This window comes from Eutrigla gurnardus (assembly GCF_963514095.1).
Source record: "Eutrigla gurnardus genome assembly, chromosome: 1".
NCBI classification, from domain to species: domain Eukaryota; kingdom Metazoa; phylum Chordata; class Actinopteri; order Perciformes; family Triglidae; genus Eutrigla; species Eutrigla gurnardus.
In genome coordinates, this window is record NC_139915.1 from 7,381,929 (window position 1) to 7,400,524 (window position 18,596).

The following is an 18,596-nucleotide window of genomic DNA, read 5'->3' on the forward strand; positions in this document are numbered from 1 at the left end:
AACTTAAGTAACATTAGCTGTTGATTCCAATTAGCTTAGGCTTTCTTACATCAGTTACAAAGTGCGTGGCGGTAGTTTTAAGAAGAGTTTAACTGTTAAACCAGTATTGAACGTTAACAATTCGTCGGCGGCTGACGGTGGTCTCTGGCTTATTTCATGGTTTGGCTTAACGAAAAAAAATGCGTGTGAACTAGCTTAATGTATCTATGCGTTAGCTGCAAGGACACACAACTCGTCATATCGTAAAAGTTACCCTTGTCTCGGTTGAAAGCAACTGTCACATGTATCTTCTACTTCAAGATGAGAGTTGAAACCGACGGGCTTTTAATTTGTAATGCCGCGGCGGAAGGGCGGATGCTGCTAGCTGCTTGTGGTTTGACACAGCGGGAGCACAGTGGATTCCGTTGGGAAGAAGTAGATCATCGCCAGGCGTTTCTCTGGGCGATCTCGCTCGGTTATACGTGTAGGTTAGCGGTGCCAGCTCTGGGATGAATCCACCAAGGTATGTAGCTCGAAGCTTGGGTTGTAGCTGGGGATGTTATGTAGTCAAACGGTAGGAAATGGCCCAAACTTTCTTCTTTCCTGTCGCTCCTGCCCTTCAGTTTGCCTGACAAATTAGCTGGCTAGCCCGTTTTTTTTTTTTTGCCTTGCCTATGCTTGCTCAGTCACATACACCAGCTGTTGTAACATTTGACTTAATTTACATTCCTCCCTTCCTTCCAGGCTCCACGCCTCTGTGGATTTAAATTAGCCTGGAATATGTGCAGCAGAAGATAAGCAGTGGCGGCTGGCTTCCTGCGGGATTTTGCCCAGGCTTTTTGTTTTTCCCGTGGACGGACATGCGTGGTCTATGGAGGAAAGCTGAGCGAAGCTAGCTGGCTTGACAGTCCGGCTAGCGCAACGTTTCCAGGCGTTTGGATGATTGTTTAGCTGAAGAGCTGATTTGTTTTGGATCAGCCCCACATCACCTGCCCGGGTAAGGAGTCAGCATGGGGGAGCCCAGCCTGGACGACGCCAATGTCAAGGTGGCCGTTCGTGTACGGCCCATGAACAGGAGAGGTAAGAGAGCTTCAATCTGCTCAGATTTGGATTGTTATTCATGCATTTACTCTCAAATGAACTGAGATCTGTCTGCATTGTCTGAATTCCGAGTGCACATGATGAATACATTGAGCTGTACAATGCTAAACGTCAGATTATTATTATTATTAATATTATTATGAATGTACCCAAAGCAGATACACATTATTGGACAAAGGCAGTCTCAAATTGTTATGATGCATAGACCCCACAGGTAAACAAACAGCATTTCATAATAAGAGGCTGCTTTTACTTATGCACACCCCGTTTAATTTGCTAGCAATGGGATGCCGGTCAGAAATCACCACCCCTTTTGTGCAATGAGCTCCTTCAGATTAAAGAAGCTGGGTTCTGGCGGGTCTGGATGGCTGTTGTTTGTACAGTGCTGCAATAGGTCTTCCCTCGTGGCAGCATGCCATCCAGCTAGATTTAAAGCGGAGCTGCTGGGTGAGATGGACTGTGAAGGAGTCTAGACGCTTTGGCTTCATGGCTGGCTCATACAGATGCCAGTAGCTTCTTGACTTCATCCGTCACTTGCTGCAACGGTGGGTTGCAAGTCGGTAGTTAAACGGGATAGCCTAGCTGGGGTTTGGTATAATTTCATGAGGGCAACAGCAAAATGTTGGAAAAACCCTTCTCAGGGGAATCAGTGTCATCTTTTGTTCACCAGAAATCAAGTTGCTCAGTGATAATGTGTTTTCTAAGCAGAGGCTCTTCACTTATTCTTGTCATCGCTGCCATTGGCCAAGATGCATGCATCTTCAGTCCATCAATCTTCCCTGGGCTGCTACATATTCGGTCTATATAGTTGCTTCCCTAATTTTAGAAAAGCTCGAGCAACAAAGGCACAGTGTTACACATATTTGCGTGCACAAGCTCCCGTCAATTATATTGCAAATTTCCTGGTTGATTGCCAAGCTGTGATTTGCCGTGGGAGACCATGTGTCCCATGAAAGGAGGAGGAGGAGGAGGAGAGCTGCCGAGGCAGAGTGGTTGATCGACAACGGGTAGAATTAATCATGTGTGTCCCTCGCTTGCTCCCCCTACCTCTGGTGGAATTCAGCTTCAGGTCAGGTACATTTAGATATGTACTATGTAGATATTTACTGCGGTTTCTCTGGCCACATCTCATTCATTTCAAGTGTTCTGTTAATGACCTCTTCCATTTCAGTCATTCTCTCCAACTAACTTGATAGGTACTGGTGATGGAAAACAGTTTGCCAGATTAATTTGACTGAAACACCAGACCTTTTTTTTGTCTTTCCCTTTAATTCCATTGTTACTTTAACTCTTATTAATGCTCTCAGTATACAACACAAACTCCTCATTGTGTTATTGTTGATTACCATGATTTAAGCAAGGTGGAAAAACATCCACTTTCAAAAGTAGATGAAACAAAGTCCACCAGAGTATTATTTTTGTATATTTTCTCCGGGCTGCAGAGACCTTTTATTACAAGAAACCTGCATTTCTAGTTAGCTACATGTCCAACTTCACTGATGCACCATTTCAAACATTGACCATCGTTAACATTGTAGATTAATTGCTGCATGTTTCTTCCATTGCCCAGCAAGAACAGCTAATTAGGATTTTGGTGAAGATGAACAAGCAGGCAAATTGATGGGTTGCTAAAGGCAGTGGGAAAGGGTTTGGAACCAGCAGTGCCACGTTTCCAGTAGTATGTTTCTGACCCCTGTCTGAATAGAGTTTATGTCCATATCTACCAGTGTTTGTGATTTCAAATAGATCCCATTATTATATCATCTCTGAGTGGTCACAAATTCTTCCATGAAATGTCAGTTTAGAAGAACTGAAGCTGCTCAGTTCAGGTATAGCCCTTCCCTGTCTTCTGCTGCCAGACATTGGCTTCAGGAGACAGAGGCAGTAGTAGTTTAGCGTGGGCAAAGGAGTATGCATACACGTTCCTCACTTGCAGTTCCCCAGCTGGTGCAGTGATTTAGATCTGTGACAATGAAATAATAAGGCAGCTTTTTTAACCTCAAGGGGCACTGTCCCCGTGTACCCCAGGTTGAGGAGGAGAGGTGGTCTAACAGCCTAGCTGGACAAAGGCAGGAAGGGAGTGAGTCTGAATGAATATTTGCTAACGTTGCGTAATGCTCCATGTTCCCATGGCTGTGGCCTTCGAAGAACAGAGCAACCCCAGGCGTAGCAACGGCAACACCATGGCCAATGAGCTTCCTGGCTGATGTCAGGACTGTTGTGCCAAACCTCAGCACCGGTAGCCGGGGGAAGGACAAGAGAGAAGTGGAAAGTGGGAGCCGCTGGTTATGGAGCAAGGAGAGGCAGATAACAATGGATACATTTATGCTCTTAACCGCCGCCTCACACTTTCCTCACAGCTAAGCAGGAAGTACGGCTGCAGCATCAGGGGCACATGGGTAATGTAGGCAGCAGAAACTTCACCCTCTCTATGTGTCTGTCAGCCCTCCTGTTAAAATGTATCTTGTTCCTTCACTCTCCCTGTCTTTTTGTCAATCAGTCTCTGTTGGCTCACCCTGCTTCTTTTGCTTTGTAGTGTCCTTGACAGCAAAAGAATTGGAGGGTGATTGAGGTCTTCTGACCTTTGACACCAAGTTTCCATGGCTCTACCCCTGTGTTCCTGCCAGGAACAGTCAGTGTTTAGCCTCCAATCCCTCATGCTCCTGGTTTGCATAGGCATAGCAAGCTTCCCCTCAAACATGCAACTCCTCCGGGTGGGATTCCCCTTTGGATCTCAGGGAGGGAAATGATGGTAGATTTTTGACTGTGGATGGGAAGTTAGAGCCACAAGCAAACGTTTGCAGTGACTTCTAGCTGCCGTTACAGACAAATAAAATGGTAATTTGCAAGAAAAACAAAACCACGCTAGTAATAAGTTATGCAGAAAACTGACTGTCATACCATTTCTTTGGTAAAAAAAAATGATGGCACATGCTTCACTTCTAATTCACTGTATTTCAAGTGCTCACCCATGCTTTAGAAGAGTCATGCCTTGAACAGAAAAGCAACTGTATGCATAAATAACACAAATGGCACAGTGTTGTACTGGTTTAGACAGTTCCTGTAGAAGAAAGGAATTGAAACCACATCATGTTTTTCCAGTCCAAACACATTTGCTGATGTTCAAAAGCCTTGCATGTTCTTGCAAGATTGCTGCGAATGGCTGATTATTGACAGTCATCTGGGGCATAATTGCGTCTTTAACATCGAGCAGTCTGTGAAAACTGGGCCATATGGGGATGGACAATACAATGATACCCAATAAACTACAGGATGGCTTCTTGTTTACATGGGAGGCTTGAAACGGGTCTTTCAGTTGAAGGACATTAATGTTATCACAAAGTCTTCTCTCTGCTCGAGTGTCCTTGTGCAAACACTGATTTGCAAATAAAGGAGTGCTGTTCTAGCCTTGGCCTCTGACCTCCATGTGGAAAGGGGCAAAATAGAAGAGGATATCCCCACCAGGAACAACACAGGGGGGCAAGAGATCCTGAGTCCACTCCAAACCTTATCTTATCACTTTAAATAGCCTACATTTGTCATCAAGTTTTGTTGCTTGCTTTGACAAACAAGCTTCCTGATTGCTGAGAAAATCATGTGGGTGATGTGACCTGATCCTCTTTTATTGATTCGCCTCCAGACCAAGATAGTACATTTAAAAAGATACAAATTGGCACGATCCTAATTATTTTAATTCAGTATTTTGGACTCTCAACAAGAATCTTTTTCAGGAAGAAAATACAGTGGTGTTGTCAATGTGATTAATGGCAGCCATTGGCCATAAAACTCTGCAAGTAGCGAATCATCAATGCCTTTTTTTTTTTTTGTAAAAAAAATAATTAATTAATTAATTAAAAAATTCATGACCAGACCAGTTATCCCAAAATCTGGATGCCCAGGATATGCTGGCAGCACCTAGCCCGAGTGTAGACCACCGTCATTAGGTCTCATTGGCAAGACGGATGAATGGAGCGACTTACCACCCTTGTAAATTTCCAGTGCGGTTCATGTTATTTTCCAACGCTTCTGCTGGTTACTTTCACAGCAAGGCTTCTATCCGAAGGTTAGAAGACTGACTCAGCGATGCAAACAAACTCAATATAAAGTGCTTTATATAAGGAATGCATACAGTGACATATCTATTTTAGAGTTTTCAGAAAGAGATCGGATATTTCCTCCGCACTAATGCATTCCTTGCACTTTTAGGAACTTTTATTCATGATGGAACAATGAAATCGTAGTTGGCAAAACCACAACCTTCAAGTAGCCTATATGTGCAATGTTATATGCTGACTGGTGCAGCCAATGGACATTAAATACCTGAGTGGACAAAGCATTAGGATGATGCTGTATGGTGAGTTTGAAATGGCCAGTGTTGCATCATGACACAAACGTGGAGGGAGGGAGAGAAACCGATTTCCTGGACAGGTCGTGTTTTATTGCTCAATGCTCACTCTGAGGTAAAAGGTCATTTTCAGACTTGGTGTTTTCTGGAAATTATTGAACTAAATAACTATTTAACTTGTACGCTCTATCCATGACGATGTGTAAAAATGTTGAAACGTGTTGTTGTGAGGTGTAGTGCTTTGGTTGTAACGCTATGTTTTTTTTTTTTCTGATCCACAGAAAAAGAATTAAACACTAAATGTATTCTGGAGATGGCAAAGAACCAAACGATCCTCCACCCTGGCGGCGCTAACCTCGGCAAAGGAGACTCCAGGTATGTTTGTTGGAAGTTTGACTACAACCTCTGTCCACCACAATGAATTATACTCTTATTTTTATGAGGGGCGTGATCTATTATAGTATACAGCAAGGATTCTGGGTGAGGTGAAGGGGCAGGTGCATGCAGGTGTTCTTACTGTTCTCTGAGCAATATTCAATGCCTTTGGGAAATTTCTTGTATCTGTCCCTCTTTGCCACTTTTAAAAAGCTCGTCTCAGATTTGTTTGGAATGTCCCTTTGTCGTCATGGTGTTGTTTTTGGCAGGAAGCTGACTAACCAACTGTTAGGCCTCTTTGAGGCAGGTGTATTTCAACTCAAATCACTTGTTTCTCTCTTTTGGTTTCCATCTTGTTAACCAGCTGCTCGTTGGTAAAGCAGAATTGTGTTTGGAGTCTTGAGTGTCTCTGAGGCTACGTTTACACAGCAACAGTCTCGAGAAAAAGGGAAAAAAAAGTTCCAAGTTGAATCAACATTGTTTTGAAAACGATCCGCGTATTATGCATGCCAGGCCCGAAGTTGGCGTGAAACTTTGTAATAGATAGCCCTTCTGGTGCAATAAAGGCATCCATCCTGTGCATAAACATGTCATTGCGAGTATGTTAGTAAAATATGATCATTTAGTTTGGACAGGTTGGCTCAGTAAGCCGTGATTGTTAATGTTGTCTTCTTACTCAGGCCCGGTTTTGCTAGTTTACACAGTGACGCTGGAGGTCTGGAACCCAGTTTTCAAAAGTTTTTGTTTGCACCCCCCCAAAACACTGTTGTTGTGTTAACAAATGGCCAGAACGTAAAAAATATTTTGTGTATTATGTTGAAAACGTTTTGGTGTAAACGGTCCCTGAGGTAGACGTGTTGGATCTGGTGGATTGGGCACAACAGAAATGTGTGGCTGCAAGTTCTGTCGGTCTGTCGGTCTGTCTGTCTGTCTGTCTGTCTGTCTGTGAGAATACTGCAACCGTGGTCAGAGTGTAGCTGTAGCTCATAATACATCTGTTTAATTAAATTACAATGGTTCAAAATTAGCCAATAGGCCATGCATGACTACTGACCCAGCATCTTGGTGGAAGCCAGCTGTGTGGGAAAAATATTTCCTCATGCTTGCCGTAGCCGACTGCAGACTGCCAGATCAGAAGTAGGGACTGAGGCTGTCCTCGGACTGAGGCTGTCCTCGGACTGAGGTGCAGGAGCAGATAACGTGCAGCGTGTGTTGCTGTGTGTGTCGGAGCTGAGTCTGCCTGGAAGACAACAGCACAGAGACAATTATACATGAAAGTACAGACTCCAGTCCACCTCTCTCTTCCCTGACTCCATCGGGTCGTAACTCCCACCGCCTGGTTTCCTCCCTTTTTCTCAGCTCTTCCGTTTCCGTGGTAACACAGGGGGAGGTTAACTCCGGGTCACTGTCGGTGACCGTGAAGCCCCTTCCTTGAGTGAGGAGACGATGGAAGAGGGGGGGAAAACCCTCATTTACTTGAGCATCTGTCGACCATAAACTTCCCCAGTGACTTTTATGGAGGACTAAACAAGAGCAGAGCTGTAGTTTCTCTCTGTGTCTCTCGGTGACAAAGGATCGAGGAAGCAGCAGGAGGATGGACTGACTGATTGCTGCCCTGAGCGTGCAGATGCCTTTACGTTTTGTTAATTTGTTTTTTCCATTTCCATACTCTTGGAGGATTATATTTCACTCCGTATTTTACTTGGGTTGTTAACAGTTGAGAAAGACTTGAGTGGGTCCATAACGGAAGTATGTGGTTAAGTTAGGATGTTGCAGGTGCATGGTGTTTGCTTATCTAACTGTATTACCAGGATGCCCTTTGTTTGTAACCGGCTAGACATATCTGAACAAGATAACGCATTGTAAAAGTGCAGCTTCCTGACTGAATCCAAACTCTGCTTTTATGGCTTATCTGTAAAACAAATTACAAGATGTTGCAATAGAATATGCTTGCATTAAACTGGCACAATGTGCTTCAAGGATTCTCAGGTTATTAAACAAACAAAATGATTGGACGTGAAAGAGATGTGTTCTTATATAAGCGTCATTCCTGGTGGATTACTTTATGTGAACAGTGTATTTCTACTGTTTTTACTTAGTGATAGTCATGATACAAAAATAAAACAAGCAATGCCAAACCATGACTATTCTTAGACCACAATCCCTGCTGGCGTTTCAGCAAATATTACACCACACTCCTGGTGTGTGTGGGTCATTCCTAACAGGGTGACCGGAGTGGGAACTATGCACACATTGACTTCAGCAGCATTTAAAATACAATTTTGTTGTGAAAAATGTTATTTAAAATGGCTGTTAACTCAATATTTATGGTTAACCTTAAAATCGCCGGTACTGTTTTGAGTGTTTGCTTTCATTTAGGCTAGTATATTATTATAACGTAAATGGGAAATTAGTTGTTACATCCTGAGGTGAAATAATTTTCCAGAGTGGTAAAATCCAAAGCTCTGTGCAGTGTTATGGCATCCCAAAAGCCGAAAGCTTTCTGAATCGTGTTTCATGTCTCACCGGTACCTGAAGCAACACACCCCCACCACCGATGCAGCATGCCACGTTGCCAAAACGAAGAGCTGTTTTCAGTCTGGACGCCTGCTGAGTCTGTTGTGATGCTATCTCTTTCTCCTATTGAACCCTTCACCTGTGATGTGTATATAGTCACCATCTTCAGCAGTAGACTCTCCTGTGTTTTTTTATGTGTGGGTTGTTGTCTGTTTAAATATAGTTTAAATATTTGTTCTTTCTCTAGGGCTGTGAGAAACATTTTTTTTCAATCCACTTAATTCATAAAACCCATTGGGATTAATCTGATATTTATCCAGTAAATGGTTCAAGGCAGCTGGGAAGAGTGTTGTTGACTGTCTTTGCTGTAGAGCTTTCTCCCAGTAGATAAGTGGACTGCATGCCCAAAGCTAAAACAATTTAGCAGCAACCTGTTTTTTTTGTTTTGTTTTGGACATTTATTTCAAATTGAATAGTTTTTTTTTTTTTGTTCCGCTTACAACAGAACTATACAATTAATTACCTGTTAAAAACTCATTTAAGAGACAATGCTTCATGACCAGGGTTTGCCAGCTGGATTATAGTAATTTCCTAATTGGTTAATGTTATGTAATACAGGGGTCAGTAGGTAGAAAGTATAGGGCATGTGAACTTTCAAAGGCATGCATTATCATGGTATAACTCAATATCCTGTTTGTGGCTCTCTTGCATACTTAACTTCACATTCTCTTACTATACTTAGAATTGACCATCTCATCCACTCAGGCATGGGAGAAAATAGGCCACTCATCATTGAAAGTAGCCGAGGCACAATAGACCTTATCCACCCCTGTGTGAAGACCTACTCACCACCACATGCTGTTAATATAAGGCCTGAGCAGCAAGACAGGATTTAATCAGTGAATTGTAATTATTAATATGTTGGAATTAATTTATTAGATCGTAAATATGACTTCTATGACACACACACCTAATTAAAATGCACAAGGAAGAAAAATGTGTGTTTTTCTAACAAAGAGTTTAATGAACAAAACCATTTTCCATTCTGTGGTTTACCTGATCAAAACATCCACAGACCGTTTTTGAATTCTCCCCCATGAATAACTTGACAGGACCTCACTTGAATGTAATTTCCCTTTCTTTTTTTCTAACTTTTTGTTCACTGCTCAGTTGTGTGCTTTGCCTGTGTGTCTGATTCAGTTTTTCCACCACCAGCACACTCTGGGCAGCGAGAATTTAGTTCCTCACCCTGCCACTCTCTGTGACTCACTGTGGTGATGATGGTGACATAAATCTTGTTTTATGAAGTTTGAGTATTTGCTTTCCTAAAGCACTGCTTAGGGGGATCATCAAAGAAACATAAATGCTATGATGTACAAGCTCTCCATCCAAGGTTTACTTTTGCTGTCCGGTACTCACACATTTTATTTTGAGTCCTATTTGCTTTCGCTCCTACTTTCCCTGAATCACCAGGGATGTCCTCGCCTCTAGAGTTTGAACTGCAGGGCACTTTGTACCAGTCCGTCTGATAAGCAGACAGCTAATCTCACAGCAGCCATGTCGTCAGACACTACAGTTTGCATGATGACCTGAGGCTGTTTGCATTGGATTGGTGAAGTTGGATGTTGATACACTCTGACAATGATCTGTCTCCTGTCAGACATCAGTGAGGCAAACACAAGCGGCTTGGTTTCCAGGGCAATACACAAAAGATAATGTTCAGCCACAGATCTTGAGATGATGTTAGGCATTTTGTGTGTGTGTGTGTGTGTGATATGATTTGTTTTGCCAACATCTGTTGTTGGATGTGAAGAATTTACCAGTATATCTTTTGATGTCAAAACAGAAACGTGGTATTTTTTAATGCAGGGAAAGGCAAAGTGCTTGATCAGCCCCGCCTGAACCAAACATAATGATAGAGGTAATTAAGGAAAGGGAGTGTCATTCATTCATAGGCCACACTCACTCATTTTCTCCAGAACTTTCCAGTTTCAGACCAGGCTCAGGTAGGGCTATGGACAGTTAATGCTACAGAGTTAAAAATAAAAATACAAAATCATTTTAGGAAATCTCGATAGAATACATTTAAAATACATTTTCCATATCCCCCACTTCTGCCACCCCAGTTTAGACAATCTAATCAAAAAATCATATATAAATATGAAGGGTTGTGGCTGGTCAGAAATTTACAAGAAACTGCTGTCCAAGAAACTACTGTCCAAGAAACTGCTGTCCAAGTGCAAGTGAATTCAGCAAGAGACTCCACAGTTTGGTGCCAGTGTGATATAATGTTTCCCTGTCTTTGTTTCTCTCTACCTTAATCTCGACCAACCCACATCCATAACCCCTATGCACAGGGGAGTACTATATTTTTAACAGGAGGCAAACACTATTTGATGAGTGAACAAACTTCAGCATAACACCAGAAGCCATCAGAGGACTTTTTTAACAGATTGATATCAGCCAGCTGCCGCCACCCATCCCTGCAGCAGGCAGTAGCTCCATTTTCTCTCAGCTCTGGCAGCTTTCTGTGCAGCCTCTCTTGGTCCCGGTCACACACATTGACTGCTGATGAGTTTTTTTTTTTTCCAGCTAAATGTGTGTGGATGGTTGCCGACTTCCACGAGTAGAAATACAGAACAGGCAGAGATAGATATTGGAAAGTTGTGTTGAAGCCTGTTTTTTCATGTTTGATTGTGTAATGAATAGCAAAAACCTGACTAAAGACTGAACTCAAATATTCACCGGTGCGTACAAGTGTCTCATTTGCCTGCAACATCTCTGAAACTGCTTATTCTGCATTGTAACATACACAACCACCCAGTTTAAAATACACTAATCAGCAATGCAGTGCAGTGACGTATGTTTCAAAGTTTAGAGCCAGAGAGAGTGAAAGGTGTTTCTTTTTAAAAGTCTAAAAATCTTCAGTTATCATCATTTGGGTTTTTTTCCCAAACAAATGCCAATGTATCTGATTGTTTGCAATTAATTTATAAATATGATCTGCAAAATTTATACACACATACAGTGAATATTTCTCTCGATCCACCTGGTCTGGGATGTAGTGACTCACAGTCGCTGTCATAGTCATCCCTGTCCATGTAGTGTGCTTTTACAGCTATGCATAGTTGAACAGCAGCATTATATCCAAACATGCAGTTTAACCTGAGCTGAACCCTGACTGCATGAGATGGTATGAATGTATGAAATCAGCATCAAGCTCAGGTTTGCCAAAGGACAGGAAATCATCTTCTTCTGCCTGAACATCCAGAATCCAGAATTTTAATAGCAAGAAAATGCCGTACTTTATGAACTATGAACTGCTTCACTGTTGGCAAGGGCAAGATGCTAAACATTAATCATGCAAGCTATTTATATTTTCTAGGTCAGCTGTGCTGCTGAATTTCTGTGAAGAGCATCAAAAGCTAGCACGAGAAGGCATAACTATGAAGAGCTTCGGTTAATGTGAAATGTGTATTTTAGGATTTCTATTTGATGCAAGGGCTTAATGTCCAGACTTAATGTCATTGATTTAAATGGCCCTTGCATGCTCCACTCACAGCTTGGCTTGGTCAAAATCAATCAGTGAAGGAATGATTAATACATTCACAGTATGTTGGTTTTACTGGCCCCCAGGGATGATTTTGACCTTTGTAATTTCTAGGTTTTACCGTCGGGCCAGATTTCAAATAAATATGTTGGCATTTCAATGTTGCCGTAGAATGTATAATATATCTTATGCATAGTTTGATTTATTTAAAGTTCTTGAATTCTTGGCATGCATTATGCAGAACAAATCTGTCTGAAGCCAACACACGCCATGTATTTACAGTAAATGGCAAAGGCAAGTAAATTATAACTGCCTGCCGTGGAAAATCTCCTCAGGCTGTGGGAATAATATGGTGAAATACGGCCTCAGCGACATGACGGTGAATTTTACTGGGATTGGCATAATCCACTGTTTGTTCCCTTGAGCATACAGTTGGTTGATGTAGGAGGATACGCTCAGGCTGTCTTCTGTATGATCACTTTCACAGCATGTGGGGGACTATACAGTGTTATTCAGTATGTGCTGGAGTGAATTATTAGCTTGTTGTCCTCTGCCATCAGTGTGGAGCCTGTTACGTTGATGCCGTTTCTGCTTCAGCTTAACATTCCAGTCGAAGGCCCAGCCTCTTTCCTCACTAACCCCCCTGGCTACCTTCAGCCTCCATTCCATCCTCCATTCCTCATTCCTCCCTACACGACTGTGATGGTACAGTCCAAGAGAGGGAGAAAGAAGAATGCAAGAACAGTAGAGAACGAGAGAAGGGGGGCAGGGGGGGGAGCAGCCATGCATTAAGTTATTTTTTAAATGACTGTGATCAGAGAGGAGGAGAAGGCCGAAGGGAGGAGGGACGAATGGAAGTGTTCGAGGACCGAGGGAGGCGGGCTCACGGCTCTCCTGACTGTCTCATTCTCCTATCTCATTGGCCGGGGGGGGGCCTAGTTCATGGATGGAGAACAAGACATGGGTGAACCTTCTCGCCTACAGCCTTTGGAACAGCCATGACAGCTGTCATCACTACGTATGTCAAAACCTGCCACACCGATTTCATCCCTCAAGTGTTCGGAGACATGATTGTGGGGAGATGGTAGGCATGTAGGATGCACTCAAAGCCCCCAAGAAGAGCATTCAGAGAAACCCAAATATTGGGAAGCCAGATAGTCATAAACAATATCAATGAGCCTTTAAATTCATACATATTGGATAAGGGATTCCAGCTTTAATATTTGTTGTTTATTTTTTTGTATTATTAGACATAAACACTCAGGCAAACGCTACTAGAATCATCTCTCTTACTGCCTCTCTTCCTGCCAAAAACACTATTCTGGATAAATGTCATCGCTCTGCTGAAGAAGTCCTAATCGGATCCTGGTTTGAAGAGAGCTGCTGGAATCGGTTAGACTTCAGATAGGAATTATCTCTGCATGCATTCGCTACTTGAATGCAGCACGTCAGCAGTGGAACGTCGGTATAATATGAAGTGTTGCAGATTGGGCGGGATGGTGGCTGGTTTGTGCAAGAACTGCAGCATTGGCGTTTGGTAAAGAATGTGCATGGGTAAAAGGAAACAGGTGTGTGGGTGTCTCTGTGTGTGTGTTCCTGTACTTCTATCTTTACGAGAGCTAGTTTGAGACGAAGATTAAGGACCGTTTTTGTGATGTTTCTTAGGGCTCGGGGTCAAAATTAGATATGATGTCACTGATGGTGGTCATTACTGAGAATAGAATTAATGTTGTCGGTCCTCTTAAGGAGGCTAGAATCGAGTGGGTGTGTAAACCTAGTCTTTTACCTCTGGCATCATCATCTGTGACTGACAGCTGGAGGAAGCCAGCTCGGCACAGATGGAGGAGGAAGATGACGAGGGGTCACCTGTAGTGAGGAAGATCACCGCAGAAGGAAGAGAAAAGAGAACGTATTAAACTTTGTAGGGAATTTTTTCATAGAAACTCCTGACAGGATATGGTTTTATAAATCAGAGATATTCTGCAGGATTGGTTTAGATAAATGTAGAACAAGACTGCCATTGTTTATTGATCCCATTCCCTCAGGGGTCACTAGTCCTGATGTTGTCATATTGCAGTAAGTCTTTTTGTTTAAAGTGCTGACCAAAGGCTGATGTTAATGCCCTAATTTTCACTTCACAATCACCAGGAAACGTGTCACTTATTTGAGAATAGAGGATCTATTTTTGTTTGTTTTTGTTTTATAATTGTGTGTGTGTGTGTGTGTGTGTGTGTGTGTGTGTGTGTGTGTGTGTGTGTGTGTGTGTGTGTGTGTGTGTGTGTGTGTGTGTGTGTGTGTGTGTGTGTGTGTGTGTGTGTGTGTGTGTGTAAGGGGCATATTGCTCACATGTCACTTTCATTAGTTCATTTCTGAGTATGACCTTGTTGACCTCGACCCAGTAACCCCTCTAGGCCACCACCTGATTCTACCACCCACTACATCAACCCTCCGCCAACTTCACTACCAACCCCTCCACCACTCAGTCCCCCCCCCCCCATATGCTGTGTGTGGGCATATGCCATATGACATATGCCCACACACAGACATTCCCACAACAATTCACCCAGTCCCAGAGTTGTTGTTTTTTTATGTCTACCCAAGCCCTCAGAGATGAATGCAGGGCCTACAGTCACATCCTCAGACACACACCCTTCCCGAATCCCCGGAAACTTGGTTTGACATGTGACAAACAAACAAGATGTAAACAAGCTACTACTCACGCACAAGGCTGATTTTGAATCAAATGTGTGTTAAAGTGACTGAGCTTGAGGCCAGTGGCTGTGGCTCTGCCTTTGTCTTTTTATCTGTCTCTGTTCACCCGTGTCTTCATTGCTCTTTCTGACTCACTCCCTCTCCTTTAATTAGAGGGGACACATGATAACTGGTTAAAAACACTGATAGATCATTTCTATTCTCTGTCTGGAAAAATGAAACCAGACGTGTAAAAGACTTCAGTACATCCTGCTTCGAAGTGCTTATTACACTGCAATAAGTCCTAGGCTAAGAGAACTGTTAGCATGGGGCTAAGAATGCTTTCCCACTGGCACACTCCAAAGTGGGCTAACTAGCCTACTAGCCTGCTCAGCACCAGGGTTAGCATCGAGTTTGAGAGTTATCCCTTTAAAAATCGACTTAACACAGTATGAAAAGGGTTGAGAGTAAACAATGGAATGTTCAGCATGTTTTTGGGATAGTGCAGTGTGATTCATACAGCCCCGAGCTTAGGTGAACCCTGGGTTAACAGTGTGTATGTGTTGAAAGAGAGCTTATTAATCTCAGGGTCAAGTGTGAAAAACCTATTGGATATGGCTTAGTATTCTGCATCCTCTGTGACATGTCCACTAAATGTCATCTTCCTATCTCTCCACATGCTGCTGTGAACCTTGACCCTCCCAACATCATCAGGAGTCAGTCCAAGGTAACATCGCACACACACACACACACACACACACACACACAGGCATTTTTAACACTGAGCTATTCCATGGTTGTGAATTATCTGTTAAACAAAGAGGCTGCTGTATTTCACCGACTCAGTTTATAAACTGGGTGCAACCGTCAAGGCAGTGATACAAAGTAATAATTTGTAAAACATTTTTCACCAGCAAAGCCTTATTTAGTTTATCAACTCTTAAACCTTTTTGAACATTTTTCTGGCTGTATAGCAGCTCACTTTACTGTGGCAGCATTCGTCTTTTGTTTTATTATCTGAACAATTCCCCAAACACACTATCCCATAAACCGCACAACACATAAAGTACACTTTTGTGCAAAGTTGATTAACTATGTTGTTTTTAAACGGTTGAGTCAACTATTAACTGGTAAAATGGATAATATCTACATCATGAATCCCAGTTGTAAAGTTTAAAATACTTTGAAAAGACACTCTACATTCATACATAAACTACCATTTAATTATTTTTCCTCAAAAAAATGTTTTGAGTCATTAAAAGTTAAAATCGTTGTTTTATAGTATATATAGATTTGTGACGTGTTTGTCTCAATACTGCTGCTGTTTTCCCTCTACAGGTCTTTGCCTATGATTACTGTTTCTGGTCCATGGATGAGACTGATAAGGAAAGATTTGCTGGTTAGTTAACTGATTCACACAGTATTTAAAATGTTGAACATTTCATAACTAAAATGCAAAATGGTTTAGAAAGATTTAGTATTCACAACAAAAAAATAACAAAATGTGTGTGTGTCCGTGTGTGTGTCCGTGTCCAGGTCAGGAGGTGGTCTTCCAGTGCCTTGGGGAAAGTCTTCTCCGCAATGCCTTCCAGGGCTACAATGCCTGTATCTTTGCCTATGGACAAACTGGTAATTAACCATGAGACAAGTCACTGTTCTGTGGTCTGTATGGTGTGAATATATTCTATAACAGAGCCTATTAAAAAACGACAGGACAGAGTATATGAGCAATTTCTCTTTGCCCAGTATGTAAGCATAGTGCCCTAAAGTTTTTTGTATAGTGATTAAGGAAGGTGTGTCAGTGTGGATGTGTTATGACAGGAAGGTTGCACAGCCCTTTCTTCTCTCTGGTATGAACAAAATACCAATCTACAACCAAACTGTTCTGCCATGTCTACTTTTATGATGACTGTAAACTTCCAGGCTTTTTGACACTGTCATAGAGGTGCTGATTCAATTATATGTTTTAGATTTGAGGTCATAGTTAGTGAAGTGCACTTCAATATATTCAAGGTGTTTTCAATATTCTGCTTTCCTAATGTATATAAATGGGAAGTCCAGTCCAGTACAACACCGCCTTTAACTGTGGCCTCAGTAGTAAACACATAATTTAATTCACACTAACATGAGAAACTGAACATTACAAACTTATAGGTAGAATTTATGTCAGAGCTGTTGTATTAAATCGCATTGCATTGGTTGTGTCTAATATAGTGGCCACTTGTTTGTAATAGTTTATGACTCAGTGGAAATGGTACGACTAACTGGATTGTTTGTCACCTTTCTAGTTACCTGTTTCAGTTGACTTTGTCTATGCGTGTCTTTACCAGGTTCGGGAAAGTCGTACACCATGATGGGTTCAGGAGACCAGCCAGGTCTGATTCCCCGGCTGTGCAGTGCTTTGTTTGATCGCACCCAGAAGGAACAGCAAGAGGAGGAGTGCTTCACTGTTGAGGTGTCCTACATGGAGATCTACAACGAGAAGGTCCGGGATCTGCTCGACCCCAAAGGGTATGACCTCGACCTAACCCCACCACCTTTGGTTTAAAGAAAGGAACATTTTCTTTCTCTCCGTAGGCCGTTGTGGCTCTGTATATAGAAAATACTTCTTGCAGCTTCTTCACAGTAAAATCCTTCAAGCGAAGTGAGAAGATAGTGACTTTAGGTATTAAACTGCAATGGGAAGTGTTGAATTCCAGTCACTGGTGGTAAGTTCGCTGCGGTGAGGTCCCTTTCCAAATGCAGGTGAAGGGTATATTTAGGTTGAAACACAAATACTCAACAGTATAAACACAATTAACTTGTCTCCGGTAAGTTAGTCTACTTTTTATGTGAACAACCAGTACCTGAAGTCATTTTAACCTCCAGTTAGTTGGTAGAACTCGAGAAAGTTGTCTACCAGCTGCTGTGGTCAGTGAACGAAACATCACTCTTCTGCCTTGCAGTCACTAATGGAGTCCAGTTCATGTCCAGCAGCTCAGCAGTAAATCAGGACCACAGGCTTGTGCCTGCTGCCCCAGACAGCATAACCTTTGACCTTCACTCACTATGTGACCTTTAACCTCAGTAAAACGGGCTAAAGGGAAGCAGACCATCTGACAGCCATATGGGCTTCACTCTGGAGCAGAAAATGAAAAAGTCGTCAGGCCTGGAACAAGTTTGAAACGGGGTCAGAGCACCAAGTCCCTATGAACTGCGGAAAGTTGTAGTGGTGGTCAGAACCAGCTGTGCCACTCCTTCTAATACATCAGATGAATAGTAATTTACCTGAAGTGACCGTGTTGTTTGTCCGTGTTTTTAAACCTACTTTTATTTCCTGTCCAGGGGTAGACAAACTCTGAGGGTGAGGGAGCATAAAGTTTTGGGTCCCTACGTGGATGGCCTCTCTCGACTCGCTGTGGCCTGCTACAAGGTAAACATATTTCCCTTCAATTTAAACTTTGAATGAAAAATGCTTTCATGGTTTATTGACAGGCTAATTCACGTTTACTGCTGTGTGGCATCCTGGCTGCTACATCCGATTGGAAGCCATTCTCACCAGTGCATCGATATCTTGCCGACTTGTATTCCTTCCCACTTTGATATTTGAGCATCGCAGCAGTCTGCTTAGTACCTGAGCCTCCAATCCCACTGGAAAGAGGCTAGTCATAAAAATGTCAGAATTAATTACATTTCGTAGTTTATATTGGGCTCTCAAGGATCAAACTCTTCATCTATTGAAGTAGTCACTAAATACGTGAACATACATAGAATCTCACTGAATAATATTCCCCACAGTCTTAAAAGGTTATTCAGTAGGGTGAAGCAAAAGCAGGACAAATAGTAAATAAATAATAATAAAACTTTATTGTTGGTTTTTGTTGTTCTGATAGGACATCGAGTCTCTGATGTCAGAGGGAAATAAGTCTCGGACCGTCGCTGCTACCAACATGAATGAGGAGAGCAGTCGATCGCATGCCGTCTTCAACATCATCCTCACACACACACTGAAAGACTTGAAGTCTGGGGTAAGATATCAACACACACACACACACACAC

The 18,596-nt window shown here is 42.4% G+C and overlaps 1 protein-coding gene across 2 annotated transcripts in view; it reads left to right on the forward strand.

Moving 5' to 3' along the window:
- Window positions 1-361: 361 nt before the first annotated feature.
- The window catches only part of kif13ba (kinesin family member 13Ba), a 38,977-nt gene continuing 20,742 nt past the window's right edge, over window positions 362-18,596 (forward strand). For both annotated transcript variants that reach the window (XM_084015714.1, XM_084015715.1), the window contains exons 1-9: window positions 362-502; window positions 724-1,059; window positions 5,707-5,800; window positions 15,273-15,285; window positions 15,897-15,957; window positions 16,095-16,187; window positions 16,889-17,069; window positions 17,883-17,970; window positions 18,431-18,565. In XM_084015714.1, coding sequence (XP_083871840.1) covers window positions 990-1,059; window positions 5,707-5,800; window positions 15,273-15,285; window positions 15,897-15,957; window positions 16,095-16,187; window positions 16,889-17,069; window positions 17,883-17,970; window positions 18,431-18,565 — 735 coding nt within the window. In that variant the 5' untranslated portion in view covers window positions 362-502; window positions 724-989. The remainder of the gene's footprint in view (window positions 503-723; window positions 1,060-5,706; window positions 5,801-15,272; window positions 15,286-15,896; window positions 15,958-16,094; window positions 16,188-16,888; window positions 17,070-17,882; window positions 17,971-18,430; window positions 18,566-18,596) is intronic.